Source organism: Hermetia illucens, chromosome 4 (genome assembly GCF_905115235.1).
Source record: "Hermetia illucens chromosome 4, iHerIll2.2.curated.20191125, whole genome shotgun sequence".
Lineage (NCBI taxonomy): Eukaryota > Metazoa > Arthropoda > Insecta > Diptera > Stratiomyidae > Hermetia > Hermetia illucens.
The window spans coordinates 28910659-28930118 of NC_051852.1; the positions used below are offsets into that span (position 1 = coordinate 28910659).

At 44.5% G+C, this 19460-nt stretch overlaps 1 protein-coding gene across 2 annotated transcripts in view; it reads right to left on the reverse strand.

Annotated features, from left to right (window-relative positions):
* Window positions 1–5695: 5695 nt before the first annotated feature.
* LOC119653564 overlaps window positions 5696–19460 on the reverse strand; it is a 277399-nt gene continuing 263634 nt past the window's right edge. For both annotated transcript variants that reach the window (XM_038058277.1, XM_038058278.1), the window contains 5 exons: window positions 17396–18515; window positions 17100–17296; window positions 16901–17032; window positions 16616–16797; window positions 5696–6844 (listed from right to left, as the gene is read on the reverse strand). In XM_038058277.1, the coding sequence (XP_037914205.1) occupies window positions 6650–6844; window positions 16616–16797; window positions 16901–17032; window positions 17100–17296; window positions 17396–18515 (1826 nt within the window). In that variant the 3' untranslated portion in view covers window positions 5696–6649. The remainder of the gene's footprint in view (window positions 6845–16615; window positions 16798–16900; window positions 17033–17099; window positions 17297–17395; window positions 18516–19460) is intronic.

A 19460-nucleotide genomic window follows, 5' to 3' on the forward strand; every position in this document is an offset into this window, starting at 1 on the left:
ATTTTCTCTTGTCACGGCATACACTATTATGACCTTCTCAGGATTTCGTATTGGAATTCGAGCGCATCTGCCATAACTTACAGCACTTCCGGGACGTGGCAGGCGATCTGTGCAGTACCTGAGAAAAGAGCATTTTTGATAACAGCCCAATATGCATCAATATTCTTAGGCGGGTTACTCTGTTTATTTGCGTCCGATCAGCGAGATAGCTCTCGTTCTGTCCAGTGACAACTAGCTAATACAAGTGGTCGATGTTGAACTTGAAGGGTAAGGTCGCAACTTCCCAACCCCATGAGAACAGAAAAAGAAGAATCATCGCATTCAGCGCCTGTCTTTTTTATGCACATCCAGGAGGCTCCTAGGTCTACTGCTGATCGCGAAGTGGTTGCTCGTGCAAGGTCCGTCAGTTGAAACCCAACTGACCTTCTGGCAGCAGGCTCTGTGCTCGAACAATGTGCCGTCAATGACGAGACAGTGGAAATTGCATAAATCAACGAAGACTCGTAGAAAACATCCTTCTCCACTATATCGGAAATTTTCTTTGGTGCATTGCCCTGTACAATTGTGACGTTCCTTAAGTTGAGCCGGAATCTTGCAATAAGAAGTCTATCAAAAACCGGCTTCCAGGTTAAGAGAACGCGTCTAGCGGTGGCTGCCAGAAATAATCCGCTACTGGATTCGCGTCTACTACCATTTGGTTTCCAGAGTACAAAACCACATTACCGCAAAAGAAAGAGGAGTACTCTCCGGAGTATTAGTTCACTTAGACCCAGAATATCCCGCTTATATCAGTGGAATTCCAGCTCAAGTTGAAGATAGCGAGTATTCTGAGGGCCCACGATGCTCATATTCCAGAACCATACTCAGCTGTCGATCGCCAATGTTCGCAGCCTTGAGGTCAGTGCATATCCAAGGTAGTGTTAACGGTTTCAGTAACAATAAAGTTTCAAAATCTGCAGGTTGCTGAAAATGAGGATTAGGTACACTTACTTCCGGGGTGGAATCGTGTAACCTACGAGTTAAGTACACGTCGGCTAGTCGGGAATAAAGCTGAAAACTATTGTTTCTTTATCCGACAGAATGCAGGGCTTATCGTTGAGCTTCATCTGTGATGACGAATGTTTGGCGATTTCCACCAGTTAATTTGTCATTGCGATTTTTTGGAGTAGTATATACATATATATAGTAGCATACATCTACACTGCGTTATACTCAGAACCAAAGCGTCAGAGATGTTAAATAAACCACTGATACCTTCTTCACGTATGTATATCTAGCCTGATTAAGAAGATTGGAATATTGAATTTTCATCTATCAATTTCGCTCTTCGTTCCGTAAGGTGCACTTTCACGTTCATTCATCATGGCCTACATACGGCGTTTTACTAAGACTAAATGCATTCGACAACGCAAAGCTGGACATGTGCTTTGAGGAAAAGATTGCTCATCTCAAGGTGCAGGTTTAAATAAAAGCTCATCTAACAAACAAGTAAGATTTCGAGTTCATAAATTTATAATTTGAGATATCGAGTATAAGCGGACCTTTGTCTGTGTATAATGTCTAGCTCGATTTTCAGTTTCTAACGGTAATAGTCATTGGAAAAATGAGAACGGGTCAACATATGCTGGACAATATAGGTGGCCATAACCTAGGGGTGACCAAATACCCTGGCCGTCATCGTTTGAAGGGAAACTTTGTAACTTATCTCTCATGTAGTTTCCGAGGCTTCCAGGCGCAAAAATCATTGCGGGCGATTTCAACGCGTGGGCGCTGGAGTGGGGAAGCCGATCGACGAACACCAGAGGTCAAATTCTGTTGGAGTCATTTGCGGAGCTGGACATCGTGCTGGCCAACGTTGGATGCGTGCCTACCTTTCGAGGAAGAGGGTCGGGTTCGATCGTTGACCTGACATTTGTTAGCACTTCACTGGTGAGGGAGATGGCTTGGTAAGTGAGTGAGCACTACACCCACAGTGACCACCAGGCCATCTTCCTCCGCATTGGAAACCGGGGAACCAGTCAACGACGCTTTGGAGGTGGAAAGGCTAAGGCGGTTGGCTGGTCTATCGGAGCTTTCGACGAGGAGACATTCCTGGTAGCATTAGAGAGAGCCCATGATCCGGATGGAACAGCGGTGGAAAGGGTCACACAGCTGTCTCAGCATGTAATCGAAGCATGCGACGCTACGATGCCACGACGACGTTTGCACCATGGCAAGAGGCCAAACTACTGGTGAAACACGGAGATCACTGCCTTGAGATCCTCTTGTCTCCGAGCGAGGAGACTTTCCCACAGGACAAGGGGAAGGCCGGACCACCAGGAGCGTGAGAAGGAATACAGGGATCTGCGAAGCAACTTTAAAAAGGCCATTCGGAGAAGCAAGCGGGAATGCTACCAGAAGCTCTGCATGGAGGCTAATACGAATCCGTGGGGTACAGCCTACCAAGTTGTAATGAAGAAGATCCGCGGGCGAAAATCACCTCAAGTGACATGCCCACGGCTCTTGTTCCAAATAATCACAACTCTTTTCCCGCAGCAGGAGCAGGACGAAAGAGAACCCCAACTGGCAGCTCAGCAGGACGTCTTCTCGATCCCTGATGTTCCCGAAGAGGAACTTTGGAAAATCTGCGGACGTATTGGGGACAGTAAGGCTCCGGGATTGGACGGAATTCCGAACAGGGCTCTGAAGGTGGCGGTCAAGGTCAGACCAAGGTGGTTGGCAACCACATTCGAATCGTGCATGGCGGAAGGAGTGTTACCCGCCCAGTGGAAGAGGCAGAAGCTGCTGTTGCTACCGAAGCCCCGGAAACCAACCGGCGTGCCCTCTTCATATCGCCCTATTTGTCTCTTGGACAACATGGGGAAGATGTTGGAGAGGGTGACATAGATACAACAGGCTGCTCCCGTTCATCGAGCTTGCGGGTGGTCTTTCGGAGCGGCAATATGGGTTTCGGCAAGCCCGTTCTACGGTCGATGCAGTAGCAAAGGTCATGGAATTGGCTCGAAATGCAATGGCCATGGGCAAATGCTGTGCTCTGGTGACGCTGGACGTCAAAAATGCTTTTAACTCAGCCAACTGGGGCTGGATTAAGGGTGCTTTGGCCAAACTGGGTGTTCCTAGCTACCTGGCTCGGCTCATCGGGAGTTACTTTTCGGACAGACTTCTCTGGTACGAGACGGACGACGGGCCGAAGGAGTACATTGTGACAGCAGGTGTGCCTCAAGGTTCTGTATTGAGACCGCTGCTGTGGAACATAATGTACGACGGAGTGCTTGGCCTTCGCGTGCCGGAGGAGACAACGCTGATTGGTTTTGCGGACGACCTGGCGGTAGTTGCAATTGCAAAGCATCCCGAGGACGTGGAGCTTTATGCAAATTAAGCCATTTACACCATCAAGTCATGGTTACGATGGCCAAGCTGGACCTGGCGGACGAAAAGACGGAGGCGGTCCTCATTACCAACCGTAGGAAGAACAACACGGTTACCATCCAGGTTGGTAATCGTGAGGTCGTCTCAAAATCGCTTGTCAAATACCTGGGGGTGATGATCGATGCCAAGCTGAGTTTCAAGGGACACTTGGATTATGCGCGAGAGAAGGCAGCAAATGCCAACTCATCCCTTGCAAGGATGATGCCTAACGTGGGAGGGCCGAAGTAGTCGCAGGTTACTCATCGCGGGAGTGGTGAGGTCGATCCTGCTATACGCGGCCCCTGTCTGGGCGGGAGCGTTGAACCACGCTGTCAACCGGAGGAAGATATGTTCGGTATACCGGCCAATTGCGCTAAGGGTGTGCAGCGCATTTAGGACGGCGTCGACGGAGGCAATGTGTGTCATCACAGGAATGATCCCTATAGATCTTCTAGCGGGCGAGGCACACTGGCTCTACGAAAAACGGAAGGCAAATCCAGCCGAGGTGAATGCAGATTTCCGAAAAGCCATCAGGAGAGAGTTGTGTGGCAAGTGGCAACAACGATGGGATAACTCCGACAAGGGCCGGTGGATCCATACATTGATCCCGTGTATCGAGAAATGGGTCAACCGCAAGCACGGAGAATTGAATTACCACCTGACACAGTTCCTTACGGGACACGGTGGCTATAGGAAGTACTTGCATCGCTTCGAGTTGGACGAGTCTCCCAACTGTCCTGAATGCGGTGCTACACCCGAGGACCCGGAACACGTTATGTTTCATTGTTCCAGATTTCTGCAGCAGAAAAGGAGGTTGAATAGCATCTTAGGGGCGGACATCGAGCCCTCGAACCTGGTGGAAGAGATGCTGAAGTCGGAGGAAAACTGAATGGCGGTAAATGAGACAGTAGCCGTGGTCCAGACAAAACTCCTGGAGTTGGATCGAGCTCGGAAGGCGGCGCGACGGAGACGTGACATGGACGAGCTATAGCGAACCAGAGCCTCCCCCGCGAAGTAATACTTCACGGTGGTCCCGCGGGGAGGGGCGGAAGAGTGGGGGTGGTTTTAGTGGGTGTGAATCCCACATACTGCCGCCACCAGCGTCTTTCTAAGATTTCCATCTCCATCCATAAAACCAAAAAAAAAACAAAAAGGCGCATGGTTGACATCGTTCGCTCTGCCCTTGCGTTTGGCAATAGTCATATTATTTAAGAATTCCCAACTTACTTGTTAATTCAAAGAGCAAATCTGTCTAGGATATCAGTCTTTAAGGTACATTCTTTCTTCAAAGAAGAAAAGAATTGCATAGTTTGCACAGTGCCTGCATAAACAATTAAGTAAGTACTTCTTCATGTTTGTTTAAACATAGTGATCCCTTTAAACTTGAACAGTGACAGTTGATGGACTCCATGTTGGATATCTTAGGTCAAGCAGAACCTTCCGTGTAACAAATGAGACTTCATGCTGAAAGCTCTGAAAACACAATGTCTTTGGAAATCTGATCCTTTTAGGACTTCTGGATTAAACCTCCCTCTCTGTAGCAAACAATGCCAATGATAGCATAGTCAGGATAAAACTATACATGGCAATGAGAAAATCGGTACCCCGACTAAATTGATGAGACTGACTAGGTTGACCCTGACTAATGTGCGATTCCAGATAAAAACCAAATCACTTTCGAGACCATTCGACACCAATAACGGTTTAAGACAAGAGGATGCCCTATCATGTATCCTTTTTAACTTGGCCCCGGAAAAAGTGATCCGTGACGCTAAGGTAAATGCAAGAGATACCATCCTTTCCACGATGATCTTGGCAGTTCTCATGTGTTTCTCGGAGAGTTGGATTTTTTGGCAAGAAAAATTGCGAACTGTTGTCCGCGTTCGAGAAAAGAATCCTTCGGCCCACTACAACAGGATGGGCGATTCCGTAGTCTACATAATGACGAAATCTATAAACGATACCACGACCGTCATGTTGCAGGTAAACTCCACGTCAACAGGTTGCGGTGGGTGGGTCCTTAACCCATATAGGTGAGGATGATCCAGCCCAGAAAGTCCATAAGGGCAATATCTATGGTAGGAAAAGAAAACGTGGCAAATCCTGCCTGAGATGGAACGATGGCGTAGGCCAGGACACTAAACAGCTTTTAGGGATATCGAATTTGTGAACCTCCGCGTGAAACCGGGATGTCTGGAGGTCCCTACTAAGGCAGGCCTAGACCGGATACCGGTTGTGCGGCGTTGATGATGATGATCTTATAATGAAAAGGATACGCCAGTTTTCAATTTACATTTTATTTCATTCTTACTTTTTTCTTCGAAATTCCTAGTTACACCAAACAAAAAATAATATGTATAATGTATGGTTTCATTTTTCATTATGTGAATGTTTTTTTTCGTCTTTTTAACTTCGGGTTTGTCTATTTCTCATTCGATTACGCTCCTAAGGTTCGAAACAATGCTATCTTTATTAATTTTGTCTCCATTCTTCATTTCCTATTAGTTCACTTGTCTAGATACTTCGCACACCCGCTCGTTCCATTCATTTATTTCTTTAAAGTCGGTTTTATTATCAATAGAATAATAATAGGGTTTTGTCTTTGTCTCTATGTATGTATGCATATATTCTTTTTAATAATATTAATTTCATTAATTCCGTTCTAGATCTCTGTATAATGTGTGTGTATGTATGTTTGTCTCCTCCTCAGGTTAACTGTGTTCAAATCTAAGTTTTGGAATGGAATCGGTTCTTAGTTTGCTCCTCCAGCTTGTCCCGTACAATAATATTTATTTATATAGTTTCATTTTCTTCTTCATATTTACAATAAAAACTAATTTCTTTCATATTTAATAATAACATTTCTTATATATTCCTTTCAACGCTAGGTTTCTCTGCTAAAAATTAATGTTTAGTCATAAACGGGTTTTACTTTCTGTCCTTGTTTGTGTTGAATCTATTTTAGTACGTAAGTTTTTATCTATAATATTCTATATATGTGTTGGCTGCTCCTTCCTTTTCCTCCATAAATACTTTTTCTGTCTTTCATCCTCTTCCGGGGAGTTAAGTAATTTTGATTATACGAGGGGTTCCACTTATGCATGTGTATATTTATGACTTGGATACAAATACCTACATAATCCAATCTTAAAATTTCAACGTATTCGTTCTATTCTCGTTTTGTGATTTTACTGATTTTTGGTAATTTGTCTTGATTTTTTCATTAAAAAAATTAGTAAAATTATGACTCATCTCGGGTATTATGTACCCAACTGGCTGGCACCCATTGCGGTTCACGTTCGAGTGAATTGATCTCGGCCAGAAGTTGATGGTACGCACGTTCGGTGTCGTTATTTATTATTATCATATCGAATAAATGTCCCCAACGGGCCTCCATATCACGGGCGGTTGCAATGATTTCTTTTAGCTCCTCCTCCTGGAATTATAATAGAAAAATAGCAAATTAAATTTTCGTAAATGATACTTCTAAAATTAAATTGTTGGAGAAAATATTTTAGAAAATGCACAGGATTTTCACCCCAGAATCGTACAATTTTCTCCCCGAGCCTCGTTTTACCGAATAATTTCCACCCTGGGCACGGATTTCCGCGGATACCATATATGCAATTCTTCAATATCCTATAAGACAGGACATTGTGGCAGATGAATTGGGTAAGAGCACCCAACGACATACACCTTTGGTAATATGTAGACGGAGCATAAACTTTTTCATGGCTTTATCTAAAAAAGTCCTTACAACCTACAGAGTCTGTCTGTCCGTATATCTGTTTTTGGGAGGTGGAAAACATCGAAACTGTGATGTGGAACTTTAAACCACTAAAACTACTGTTCGCTACCCATCTCGCCCCAGAACTATCAATAGACATTACATCGTAGGCCGGTTTACAGCTCTAAGGACTAATTCAAATGGCAAGAATATTTCCTTTCCTACTTTTTTGTAGGTGTCATTTACTGCATCCTATCCCTCTCTTGGATATATATTGCTGTGCATGTGAATCTCCCTAACCTTAGCTTTAGTGGTTCCATCTCCCCACCAAATCTCGGACACCATTTAAAGTTGATACTCGTGTTCAGTGCAAAAATGGGTAGTCAATGTAGATATCGACGCCATCAGCTATAACTAGGTAAAGTCTTCAGTTGTGTGTGTCGTTTTCCGGCTTATATTATAATGAAAAAAAGAGTAATTTAATTTTTTAATGCTGAATAGTGAGTTTTATATTCCTCATATACCGGTATTTCGAGGACCAGTTGTCTTCTTCCTCAGTTAGTTTTTGTCTCACTGAGGAAAAGGACACCGTGTTCAGTGAGAAACTGTGCGAGGTGATAACTCACCTCCCTGTGTGGTCGGCCAAGCCACTCCCTAATATCGAGAATAAGCCTGTATGACCACCGACCCTTCGACGACTCGTCCAACCGTCGTTGCCAGAGTCTATGAAACTCCTCTCTTACCGTTCGCCGGTGATCTGCTTCCGCTCCTGATTCTCTCGCATCTCTCTCACTAACAGGTCAATAAGGATCATCCCCGCGATTATGAATACCGCATCGTTCGAACCAGTTCGGAATGCGCTGCATACCCTCAGCGCAATCAGACGATAGGCAGAATTAATCTTCGTCCAGTTCTGTACGTTGCCCAAAGCCTCCGCCCAGACAAGCGACACGTACAACAATATGGACCGCACGATCCCAGCTATCAGCAGCTTGCTACATTGTTTTGGCCCACCTACGTTCGACATCATCTTTGTAAGGGCCGTGGTGGCCTTTGCAGCTTTTTCACAGGCGTACGATATATGCCTTTTGAAATTCAGCCTGGCATCGAGAGTCACGTCAGCGTATTTGATGGTAAGCTTTGAGATGATCATATGGCTTCCAACCCGCAAACTAATCGTATTTCTTTTCCGGCGATTTGTAATGAGGATTGCCTCCGTATTTTCCTCCGCCAGGCTCAGTCCGCCACCCTCAAGCCAGTACCTTACAGCCATAACCGTCTCGATGACGTAAACTTCCACATCCTCCGGGAGTTTTGCAACGATCACTGTCACACTCCTCTGCTACGGGAAGGAAGAGCACCCCGTTATACATCACGAGCCTTGTGGTACCCCCGCTGTGATGGTGTATTCATTGGGCCCGTCGTCCGTCCCGTATCAGAGAGCTCTGTCCGACAGGTAGCTTTCGATTAGCTTAACCAAGTAACAAGGTGCATTCTGGCCAATGACTCCTTAATGCGGCTCTAGTCGGCATTGCCTCTCGAGTCAAGTCCACCACTCGTCCCACCGCGCCAACAGCAGAGCTAGCTTTCCGGAACCCTATTGTCTATCCGCAAGACCATTCCCGTCTAGCAGGATTGAGAGCAATCTACTATAGATGATACGCTCGAACATTTCCTCATGGTGTCCAACAAACAGATAGGCCGATAGGATGCTGGGCCCCCGGTCGCTCGCCGGGTTTGGGCAACAACACCAGCTTTTGCCTTTTCCATTGTGGAGGAAATACGCCTTCCGCCGTACACGCCCCGAAGGTACTTATGAATCAGGTCTAGTCCCCACCGCCAGCTTCAGTGCTTTATTAGGGATGCTATCCAAACCTGGAGACTTGCCATCGCCGATCCTTTCGCAGACCTCCTGAAGTCCCTTCTCGGAAACGCGAGGTATTACATCCGCCTCGAATTGACCTCCGTTTGATACCTGCTTCCCGTATGGTGAGGGAAGAGCGTGATTACAATTTTTCGTATAAGCCGTGGATTAGGGCGACATTTGCCCCTGCAACTTGTTAATAGCCAACCTGTACGTCGTGAGCTAAGGGTTTCTATCCACACACAGTTGCCTAAAACAATTTCTTTTGCTCCTACAAATGGCCTCCTTTATTCTGTCACGCAATGTCCTATAATCCCGTTCGCACTCCTCGTAATCGGCTCTTTCCCTGGATCGCTAGACTTGCCTTCTTGCTCAATGGCATGCCGATCTTAGCTTCACCATTCCGTTATTCCAGCAATAGTTTAGCTGTTTGCTTGCAAACTCTCGGCTCCGTGGCATAGCAGCGTCGCATTCGTCGGTCACCCATCACATGATTCCCGATGCCGTTTCGATCGGTGAGCCATTCAGATCGTCATGACTCGCCAGAGCTTCAAAGAACATACCCGGCTCAAATGCCCTCGTCGTCCAGCCCGACATCCTTACTCACTTTCTGCGAGCATTCAACCCGCCACTATATATATGATATATATATGCGACCTTATGTTATAAGGAAAAAGTTGAAAATCTTTACTCAGTAGACCTTGCATTGAAGCCTCCTGCAATAGGAGACCAGCTTCCCAGCTTGTACATTTTCTACTTTTGTTAAAGGCCTAAACCGCGCTGTTTCCTTTCACAATAATGACCGTATCCGCATTGGCCTATTGGATAGGCTTGTTGATGACGTTTAGTACGGCTTAAAATTGGTTGAAGTTTATGCATTTGAAGTTTGTTTGCGAGCCGCTCCTAGATATTAGGCATCTTCCACATCGAGTTATGTGGCGCCTAATACTCAAACCAGCTTCCTTGTATAAGATCTTTCTAGGGCCTTGCTTGCAACTACTTGCAAGAGTCCTTCATCTATACATCATCGATAAAAAGTGTCGCATTTTTGTTTTGTTTAAAACTCACCTTTACCAATGACTGACAGTCGCCGTCTGGGTACCGTGGATATCTTTTACAAAGTTTTTCTTGTATTCATGCTCTTTTCTGATATCCCAAATCGTCGGGTAAACATAATTACAGCCGAACTGGTTAAATATGGAGACGACCAACTGCGGGTATGTGTGGCAAGCCATGGAAAAACTCTTGGAATATGTCAGCAGTTTCATCATCTCTTCATCAAGGCTGCCTATGATAGCATAACCGGGGTAAAGCTGCATATGGTCATGCGAGGCTATAGAGGAGCACCAAGATCACTCTCGAAACCTTATCATACATTCTTTCAACCTGACATTCGAAAAAAGTGATCCATGATGCGGATGTAAATCAAATCCACTTAAATACTGGCCGAAAGAAGAATCCTCCAATGAGCCTCTACATAATGACGATATTTATGAGCAATACCATGACGATTATAGATAAAATCTGGCTCAATAGGTTGCGATACGGTCACTTAATTCGTATAGGTGAGGATTATCTAGCCCGGAAAGTATAAATCAACGATATAAAAAAAGGACATAACAGAACCTGTGTGAGATAGAGCGATGGTGCAGGCCAAAACGCCAGGCAGTTTTTAAGGATCGGTGGACTTCGGGGCAAAACCCGGTTATCTGCAGTTTCTTACTAAACTAGGCTTAGACCGAATACCGTTTGTTGCTGGTAATGCTGATGATGTCTTCTGTACTCCAAGAGTGGTGCTCAGATGTGACAGTGAGAAAAACGGAGCAGCAATCCTCTCGGCGAAACCAAAACAAAGTGGTCGAAGAGAACCTCCATAGTGGTGGCACAGGTAGGCGCTATATCACATTGGTTTCCTAGCTGTGATGCAATAGGCAAATACTACACGGACCTAATTAGGGCAATCAGATCCGGATCTGCACGGGAACTCATCTGAAGTGGCAGTGGGTCACGAAACCTTCCTTACCAGGGGTATACTGGTAACATGGGAACCGGTATAGACAGTGAATTCACATGTTTCTGGAGAATTCTTGTTTCATATGAAGTCAGCTCGGTTGTTGCGGTTGCCCCCTGGTGGGAGCTTCATAGGGTTAATAGGTCCAAGCAGGCAAAGAGAACATCGCCCATCAAACGTACAGTCGCGTTTAAACTCGGTTGCCATACTCCAAAGTTCGGTAGACATTGGGTACGTCTTGCATCCACCAGTATAAATGCTGAGCCATACACTCAGTCTAGACTCTTACACATGTTATTGGTCACAGCAAGGCTCTGATTGTGGTTACTGAATCCGCCTCTTACGAATACCATGAGGTTAAATCAACTCGACAGGTATTTATGTTAAACCACTAAGAACGTAACCGTACTCTAAAAGTGTCGTCACTACGTACTCGAGGAGGGCGATCGAACCCGAGTCTGTAAGGGACTCATCTGAAAATGGATTTTACTAAGAAGCTTCACCGGGGGTTACCTGGTACCATCGGACCCGGAACGGCACTCTGAGAGCTTATGTTCCCGGATAATTCCTGGGGGAACTTTCTCGGCCACCTAGTGGGATGGGTTTCATGATGCTTATGGTTATGCCCATATCGCAAACAGGACTCCTCGTGGACTCAAGAGTGGAGTTGCTGTGCAACTCTGTCATACTGTCATACTCTTTAGTTGCGGCAGAAGTGTTAGATAGGCTTCGTATCCCCTGGTATAAATCCTAAGTCTGCTCTTAGTAGAAACCAGTACGACTGTGCCATTCATGGCAGGGCTCGGATTGTGTTCTCTAACTCAACCCGTTTCCGAAGAAGACTGTGGGATTATGCCTACATTGAGGGCCTGTGGTACCCCCCTAGTGTGCTTTACGAAGTTTTTATGGTGAAAAAAAAGTTAAAGTGTTAGGTTATTATTTTTTGAGATGATGCAGATGAGATGATCTCGGATCACCTTCACTATTCTAGCCTTTTAGTTACTTTCCTGTCAAGACTTATATCGACTTTCCCACACCTTCGTGGTCCAATCGGGTAACCCATTCAGCATTTTGTAGGCTCTCTTATTATTCCGCAAATCTGATGCGCATGGGCACACAAAACGGCACTACCCATTAATATATAACGTTCACTGCAGGCTTCCTTTTCAGAAAGTTTTTGTATTCTCGACAACCAAGTACCATGCCCACCCCGCTAATGCGCTGGGCAGCTAAAATTTTTGTGCTGCGTCCTCTTACAGAAACTACTTGGACCTTTCCTTACATTCTGCAAGATAACAACTGCAGATGTTAAATGTTTTCCTTTCGCTCCTGCGAACCCGACGTCAGATAGTTAGATGACCTTGTGAAGAGTCTTTTCTGCCTACTCCCTTAACTCTGTATGAGCTATTTAGTTTCTCACCTTTGTGATGCTGATATGGAGGAGTAGGTGCGATGCCATCTCGCAGTGATTAAGGTTGATTTGTATCAATTACATCCCCTTTTCCTTGAAAACTTTACTCCCCCTGACAATATACAGATCTTCCAAATCCTCCTTTCCACTGCATAGCTTCGAATTTGAATCAGCTCAGTAATCCTTGCTGTTATGGCCCAACTCTTAGAGTTTATGTACGTCTGACACAAGGCTTTTATCATCGATTCTTGCATCCTGGTGAATCTACTTCCTCTCTTTAAGATTTCCCAAAAATACACCTTCATAATGATTCTATGAATGATCTTGCAATCAGTAATAATATTTTACTTATTGCCTTTATGTCCTTCTCCTACCCGAAAGACTCCTCTAGCTGATCTGAGAGCTTTTCCGTGGTTACATCTACAGATTTCTAATGTGACAGCGTAAAATCGCCGCCCTAAGATCTTCTAATGCAAATGACATTTGATCCCAGGATGATGAGTTGCAGATCTGTTTTCAATTTTCCCGAAATTATTGATTGACATATGACCCTATTGATATGACGTGATACTCTACTTAGCTTTCGTTTTCTTGAACTAGCTTGCTCCAGAAATTAAGGTTCTCCTTATGAGGTTCACCCCCTTCACAAGCACTGGAGCTATTTCCTCCCATATTCTGGTGGGTCACCACTTACGGGATACAAGACGAGCGGGAACAACTTTCACCTAACGTACTAATAAAATAATGTGTGAATTCCTCAAGAAAAGAAAATTTCCTCCTCCATAAGTAGATGTCGGAATAATGTCCTTCCAGTTTACTTCTATTACCCTCTTCTTACTCAACGAGAAGGTGTGAATATACAGGGCATTCTGCTGCCTAATAGGTTCGGGTGCCTCTTCCGCACAAAGGAAAGTGGTTCATAAGAAATGTTACAACTACATATGAAAACAATGGCAATGGGTATACGTCAAACAGGATACAAGGCTCACTAACGGAGGAATGTTTTAATCATCAAGATTACCATCATAACAACGCGATTCATAGATTTTAGCAAAAGGAGCAAGTCTATAAGCAAAGACGTGAAAATTTAAAGTAGTCCTTCAACAAGGAAACAAGGATGTTACTTAGTTATTATTCACAGAAGTCTACACAAACTCATAGCAGAGCATTTCGATTACCTGCAGTCTACTTTAAAAGGACCGGAAGCGAAAAGGATTTCTTGTACGGGGTTTCGATGCAGCAAAGAAATGCCCCTGTATCTCCTCAAACCGCATACTGCTGCAGACGAATTAAAAGAACCATAATATACATGTGTAGCCTCTGCCTGAGTCACTCGCTTTTACTCGTCTATTTCAATTCAGGTGTTCAGTGGTGAATCCATATCTCATCACAAGCGTACACTCGATTAAGGCACCCTTCTCTTTTGTAATCATAACGAGCCAAAAACAGGTAAATCTCCAGCTACAAGAAAGATTTCAATTATCCCTTGATGCCAAGATTCTTACGAAGCCAAGTCATTGCCGAGACTTGTCTGGAACTAAAAACAATTTCGTGGACTACGGGGTGACAATCTTCATCCAAAACCTCCTTTATGGCAAAGATGTTTTCTTCTGTGATAGAAGTTCACCATTTTCTGCCCTTCAGAAAAGCGTTCATTTCCTTGGTATACGCCAGTTTCATGGTAGAATTGGGCCCCTTGCCTTTTTTGGTTTGCAGGCTTTGTAAACTTATCTGTTGTCTAATGAGCTACCTTGCTTACCCACAATCTACCCTTGCCATCTTACTATAAATCTGAATATTAGAATTTACGATCTATATTTTTCAAACTGCGATTCAGACCACTTGGTGAAGGCAACATATCGGTGCAGAAATTCCCCAGTGCATCAATCGAGAATTAGCCCTACCAAAATCTTCACGGCTGATAAACTCCTGAGCGATGCTACGGCGATGTGCACAGGTTCTGGGGAGAACTTGAGGGCACTGTCAAGGAAGTCGCAGAGAAGGTCGTAGAATACAATTCCCGACGAAAGCGAATTAACTGGTTTGACGATGAATGCAGAATAGCACCCGATGGGGAGAATAAAGCCTACAAACAATATAGAAATAGAAGAAGTTGATTTCGCCGTGCAATCACTGAAATCGAACAAAGCGCCAGGCGAGGACGAGATACCAGCCGAGCTGTTAAAACCATGTGGAATGGGTCTACTAAATGAGATACACCAAATACTGCTGCAAATCTGGGAGGACAAGGAGATCCCAGACGACTAACGCAGGAGTATCATCTGCCCCACCCGTAAAAATGGAGGTGGATTGCGTTGTGAAAACTACAAAGTCTGACAAAAATTCTGGAGCATAGAATAAAAGCATACGCCGAACGACTCATTGGTGAGGCTTCAGGCCGTGTCGCTCCAAAGCCCGGGAATATAAGGTTGGCATATACTAAATCTTTGTCGACTTCAAGCAGGCCTACCACAGTATAGATCGTGGAGTACTGCACAATATATTGTTCCAATTTGGTATGCCAGCTAAACTGGTACGACTGACGAAAATGACTACGACCAACTCCATCTCACAGGTCAGAATCCAGAACATCTTTTTGAAACCCGTTATCCGAGCAATAGATATCAACATTAGCGGAATGCTACTCATCAGGACACAATTGTTAGAATACGCAGATGAAATCAACATCATGTCTCGACAACTAATCGCCGCAGAGGAACTTCTGCATACTCTTGACACTGAGGACAAAACGGAAATAATGATGAAAACAAGAAGTAGGACGCCAACTTATTCGAGCATCAACATAGGGGACCTCAACATCGAATTCGTAGACAGTTTCATATATCTGGGTAACCGCCTGTCAAAGAACGCCAATGAGACTGATAAGGTCAAGCGTCGGGTGCAGCTAACGAATAAGAATTTCTTCTTGGTCCTTCCCATAATGAAATTGAGGCATGTGTACAGAAACACGGAGCTCCGCGTATACAAAACCATCATACGACCACTGCTATGCTATGGGTGCGAAACCTAGACTCTAACCCAAGCCTCCGAAAATTTGCTAAACACAAGGAAAGTCCTTCGGCAGTTCGCGACCGTGACGGATGACACAACCGGTACAACCATGAGTTGTATGAGTTGTGAGGTGAGCTAGAAGTCTCGAAATTCGTTAAACTACAGCGCCTTCTCTGGGCAGGGTATGTCCAACGAATGAGCGACCATCGCATGCCTAAAAAGGTTAAGAACGAACGACGTCTCGAGGGAGCGAGACTACGAGGAAGACGGAGAGCACGGTGGGAGAACACAATATATGCGGACGCCGAACAACTATTAGGCTCCCAAGATTATAGGACGCTATTACGTGACCGACATAACTGGAGGACAACGATTTAGGCGGCCAGAGCCCGAAGTCGGGCTGTATTGCCATGATGATGATTTCTTATAGTCTCTTACCCGTTTTAAGCTATGAATTCGACAATATGTGATGTGAAAATCCTTAATTAATGATCTATACCAACCAGCTATGCCAAGAGGAGGGTGAAAAGGGGGAATTCCCCCCGGAGTCAGAGTTTTCCAGTGGGCCCAGAATAGACATTTCAATGGAAGAAAGAGAAAATAAGGAGACCCGAGTAGTTTTCTCCCAGATCCGTATAATCATCACCTGGGGCCTAGTTGTTTCGCCGGTTTGGGATGTGTGGAGTTCCTTATTAAGGAAACCGTTTGTTTCCCCGTTGATGATGTTGCAGATAACGTATTACGAGCTTACTGTCTATGCTTCGCGACTTAGTAATGGTAGGATTATTAACTCCCAGAAGATTGGCCGCTATTCCATCTCCTATTTCCGTTTTCTCTGTGAATGAATAACAATTGACCAGGAAGCTCAGGTTGGCTCAACAGATAATCACTCCATGGCCAAAGTCTAAACAGGCGGGAGTGGGAAAGATCATCCTAATCCTGAGCGCAAATAAATGATCAACAAAGGTACCTACTTGCGACCCATAATACATTGTCAAGGTGAAGTGCAAATGGGCCTCTATCAGGTGCAACACAGCCTTATCACTTTTTAGAAGATGATTCCCCATTTCAATGAAAACGAAATTCCATAGGGTGGAATCCTTTGTTCATCAGAGAATAGATACCTTGCGTTAAGCTTCTTAAATTTGGGAATATATTCTGAAAGTTATGATGTTTACTTACCTTGAATGGTTCACCATTTCTCAGCTTCTTCTGCCTCAATTTTTCTAAACTTGGTGGTGCAACTAAAACTACGTATGGTTTTAAATCGGAAGCTCTTAACAGTTTTAGACTTTGTGGGTGCAAATTTAATACACAAATTTTTCCGCTCGCTACTACAGTTCGTATTGCTTCAAGTGATGTACCTGCAGAGTGAAGGGAAATATTTTTTATTATTCCATCGCTCACTGGAGAACCCTTTCAAAATAGACAGAAAAATCCAAATAAACCGATGAAATCCCAACTCACCATAATATGCCTTTTCATATTCGCCATGCTCGACAAATTTCCTTGCCAAGATATCAGACTCAAACTGGGCTCGTGTGATGAAGTGATAATCTTGGCCAGGTACTTCGCCGTCTCGTCGGGCTCGTGATGTGTCTGAAATATCGAAAAAAAAGTCGCAATTATTTTACCGGAAAAAGATACAAATCCCGGGAAAACTTACGGGGAACAGCTGCTGCAAACCGATCAGAATCCGCCATAAGCCTTTGCCGCAATTCATGACGTCCAATGTTCGGTGGTCCTATCAGAACGATAGGTCTCTTATGTGTGGCACGCGGATAATACAAGGCTACCTCCTCATATGTGAGTATTTCCTCTGGTTCCGTCTCATCGGGGGCGGTTGTGGCGTACAGAGGGTAACTGAAAATCATCAAGAAGTTCACATTAAATTGAGGTACAAATTTTCCTAATGTATTCTCTACTTTATTAGAACGGGATTTGAAAGAAATAACCACTTACCCGGCCTCCGAACTGGCCTTCTTCTTCTTTTTCCTCGTCTTTCGTGCACATAATAAAGTGGCACCCTTACTACTCTCCTTTCCACGACTCCGTGCAAGTCCAGCTTCCTCGGCAATGGCCAATTTCATCGTCTCCCTTTGATGTTGAAACGATTGACTAGGTATCAGTCCAGCTAAAGTTTGATCTTCTTCGCCCTCTCGATATGCTTGCCACCAATTGGGATCCTCTCGCGATATGACATGCAAAACATCACCCTTTTGGAAGCTTATGCCCAACTCTCTACACGGTATATACAAATCATCTTCGGGATCATAATCGAAGTGGGCTCGAACGTGGAGGATTGCAGAATCACGGCCGCCTCCAGGTGGAGGTGTACCAGCTGGTTTTATCAGGAAGGTCAAAGTACCGGACATGGCACCTAGCAGAGCACAAACATCGTTTACAGATTTTCCACTCATTTCAATACCGTTGACTTCTAGGATCTCATCGCCTTCATGCAGAAGTCCAGACTTTTCAGCAGCTCCACCCCTCACAATTCGTCCAATAACCACAGCTTCGCCTTCATTTCGAACGGTTGCTCCAAGGGGTTCAGATGACTTTTCAATTTGAATGATTCGAATCTGATCCTGTGAACCATCATTGATCACCCCAAACTGGTTACTCAACTGAGCCTCCGCCGGTCGCTTCAGTATGTTATTATTCATAAGATGTGAATTCTGATGTTGCAGTCTTTGGCTACTCATGGTCGATGTTGCGGAATGGCTTCCAATCACAGCAGGCGTCCTGTCTGTGAGTGAAGCTATCCGATCGTGTGCCTGAAGCAATCCTTCCATTTCGTGACTCGTGAGGAGATCTCCTAATTCTATGGCGGCTGCTGAATTGGATTGAGCCAAAAGTTCGATAACATCTTTGGATAAGTGTTGAGCATTCGAACAGATGGGATTGGGTATCCGAGGTCGACGTCGTTGCAGAACCTCACTTCGGACAGCCAACGCATGAGCCATTCCCGGGCCAAGTAGTAGATTTTGGGCAGCTGTAACTCGACCAGCGAGTGATGCCATGCCATTTTTATTAAGCTGTGATTGAAGACGTTGCAGAGCGGCCACCAATTCGCTGTAGCCTGTGAGGATCAAATTGAGTTTATTGTTATTTACGGAAATTGAATAATTATTTTAAGATTAGAAGACAAGAATATCAACAGAATTTGACAATAATTGATAGCGGAGGACAGAATTGCGTTCAGTTGCTCATAAGAGACAGTGGAATTTCTAAAGTGGATTACCAGAAAGTGTTCAGCAGGGGATGTTTTTCCTACCACAGCTGGATACTTTTCGATGTGGATCCCAAGATAGAAATGTTAAAGCTCTGTAGCAATTCCAATTAAATAGACTGGAAGAGAATTTCCCAGGTCTTTAAATCCAAGCCAAGCGAATTAAAATATTGACCTTCCAAGAAAACTAGACTCATAGATAGGAGCCTTGAAGAAAATTGTGGAGGTTGGTATAGTAAGAAATACTGCATGAAGCCTCACCTGGGTAGTGAACTATTGGCTTTTCTAACCTCAGAAACCTAACTAGAGAGATCAGGACTATTTTCTGATTTAATTATAATTGAAATTTTGAGGATGCTTAATAAAAACATTAGAGCAGTTACGTATGCGTTAAATCCGGTGATTTAGTGTCCCACCGTCAACAGTGGGATGATGAAAGGTTAGTTAGGTGGCGAAGCAGCAGCTTCCGGCGCTCAGGCATTTGTTGGGTTCATTGTACTGACCCCTAGAATCGCCTATCCAATAACTTTCTGTCTGTGGAATTTGCAGGCTTTTAAGAATCTCAGTAAATCTTCTAGAAGTTGACAGTAGCAGATTTCTCTTTGAAAAAAAAACCTTACCGAGGTATCTTCGTCTGAGGTCTACGGAGACCGAGCAGTTGTATATGAAGTGCTGCGACGTTTAGGTTGACGAAAAGCCAAGCAAGGTGTTCATCACCAAGGGCCAGAAGAGAGAAGAGAGAGCCTCTCTCTTTGGCCAGTCCCTAAGCCATCCTGTATTCTGATCGATTTGACG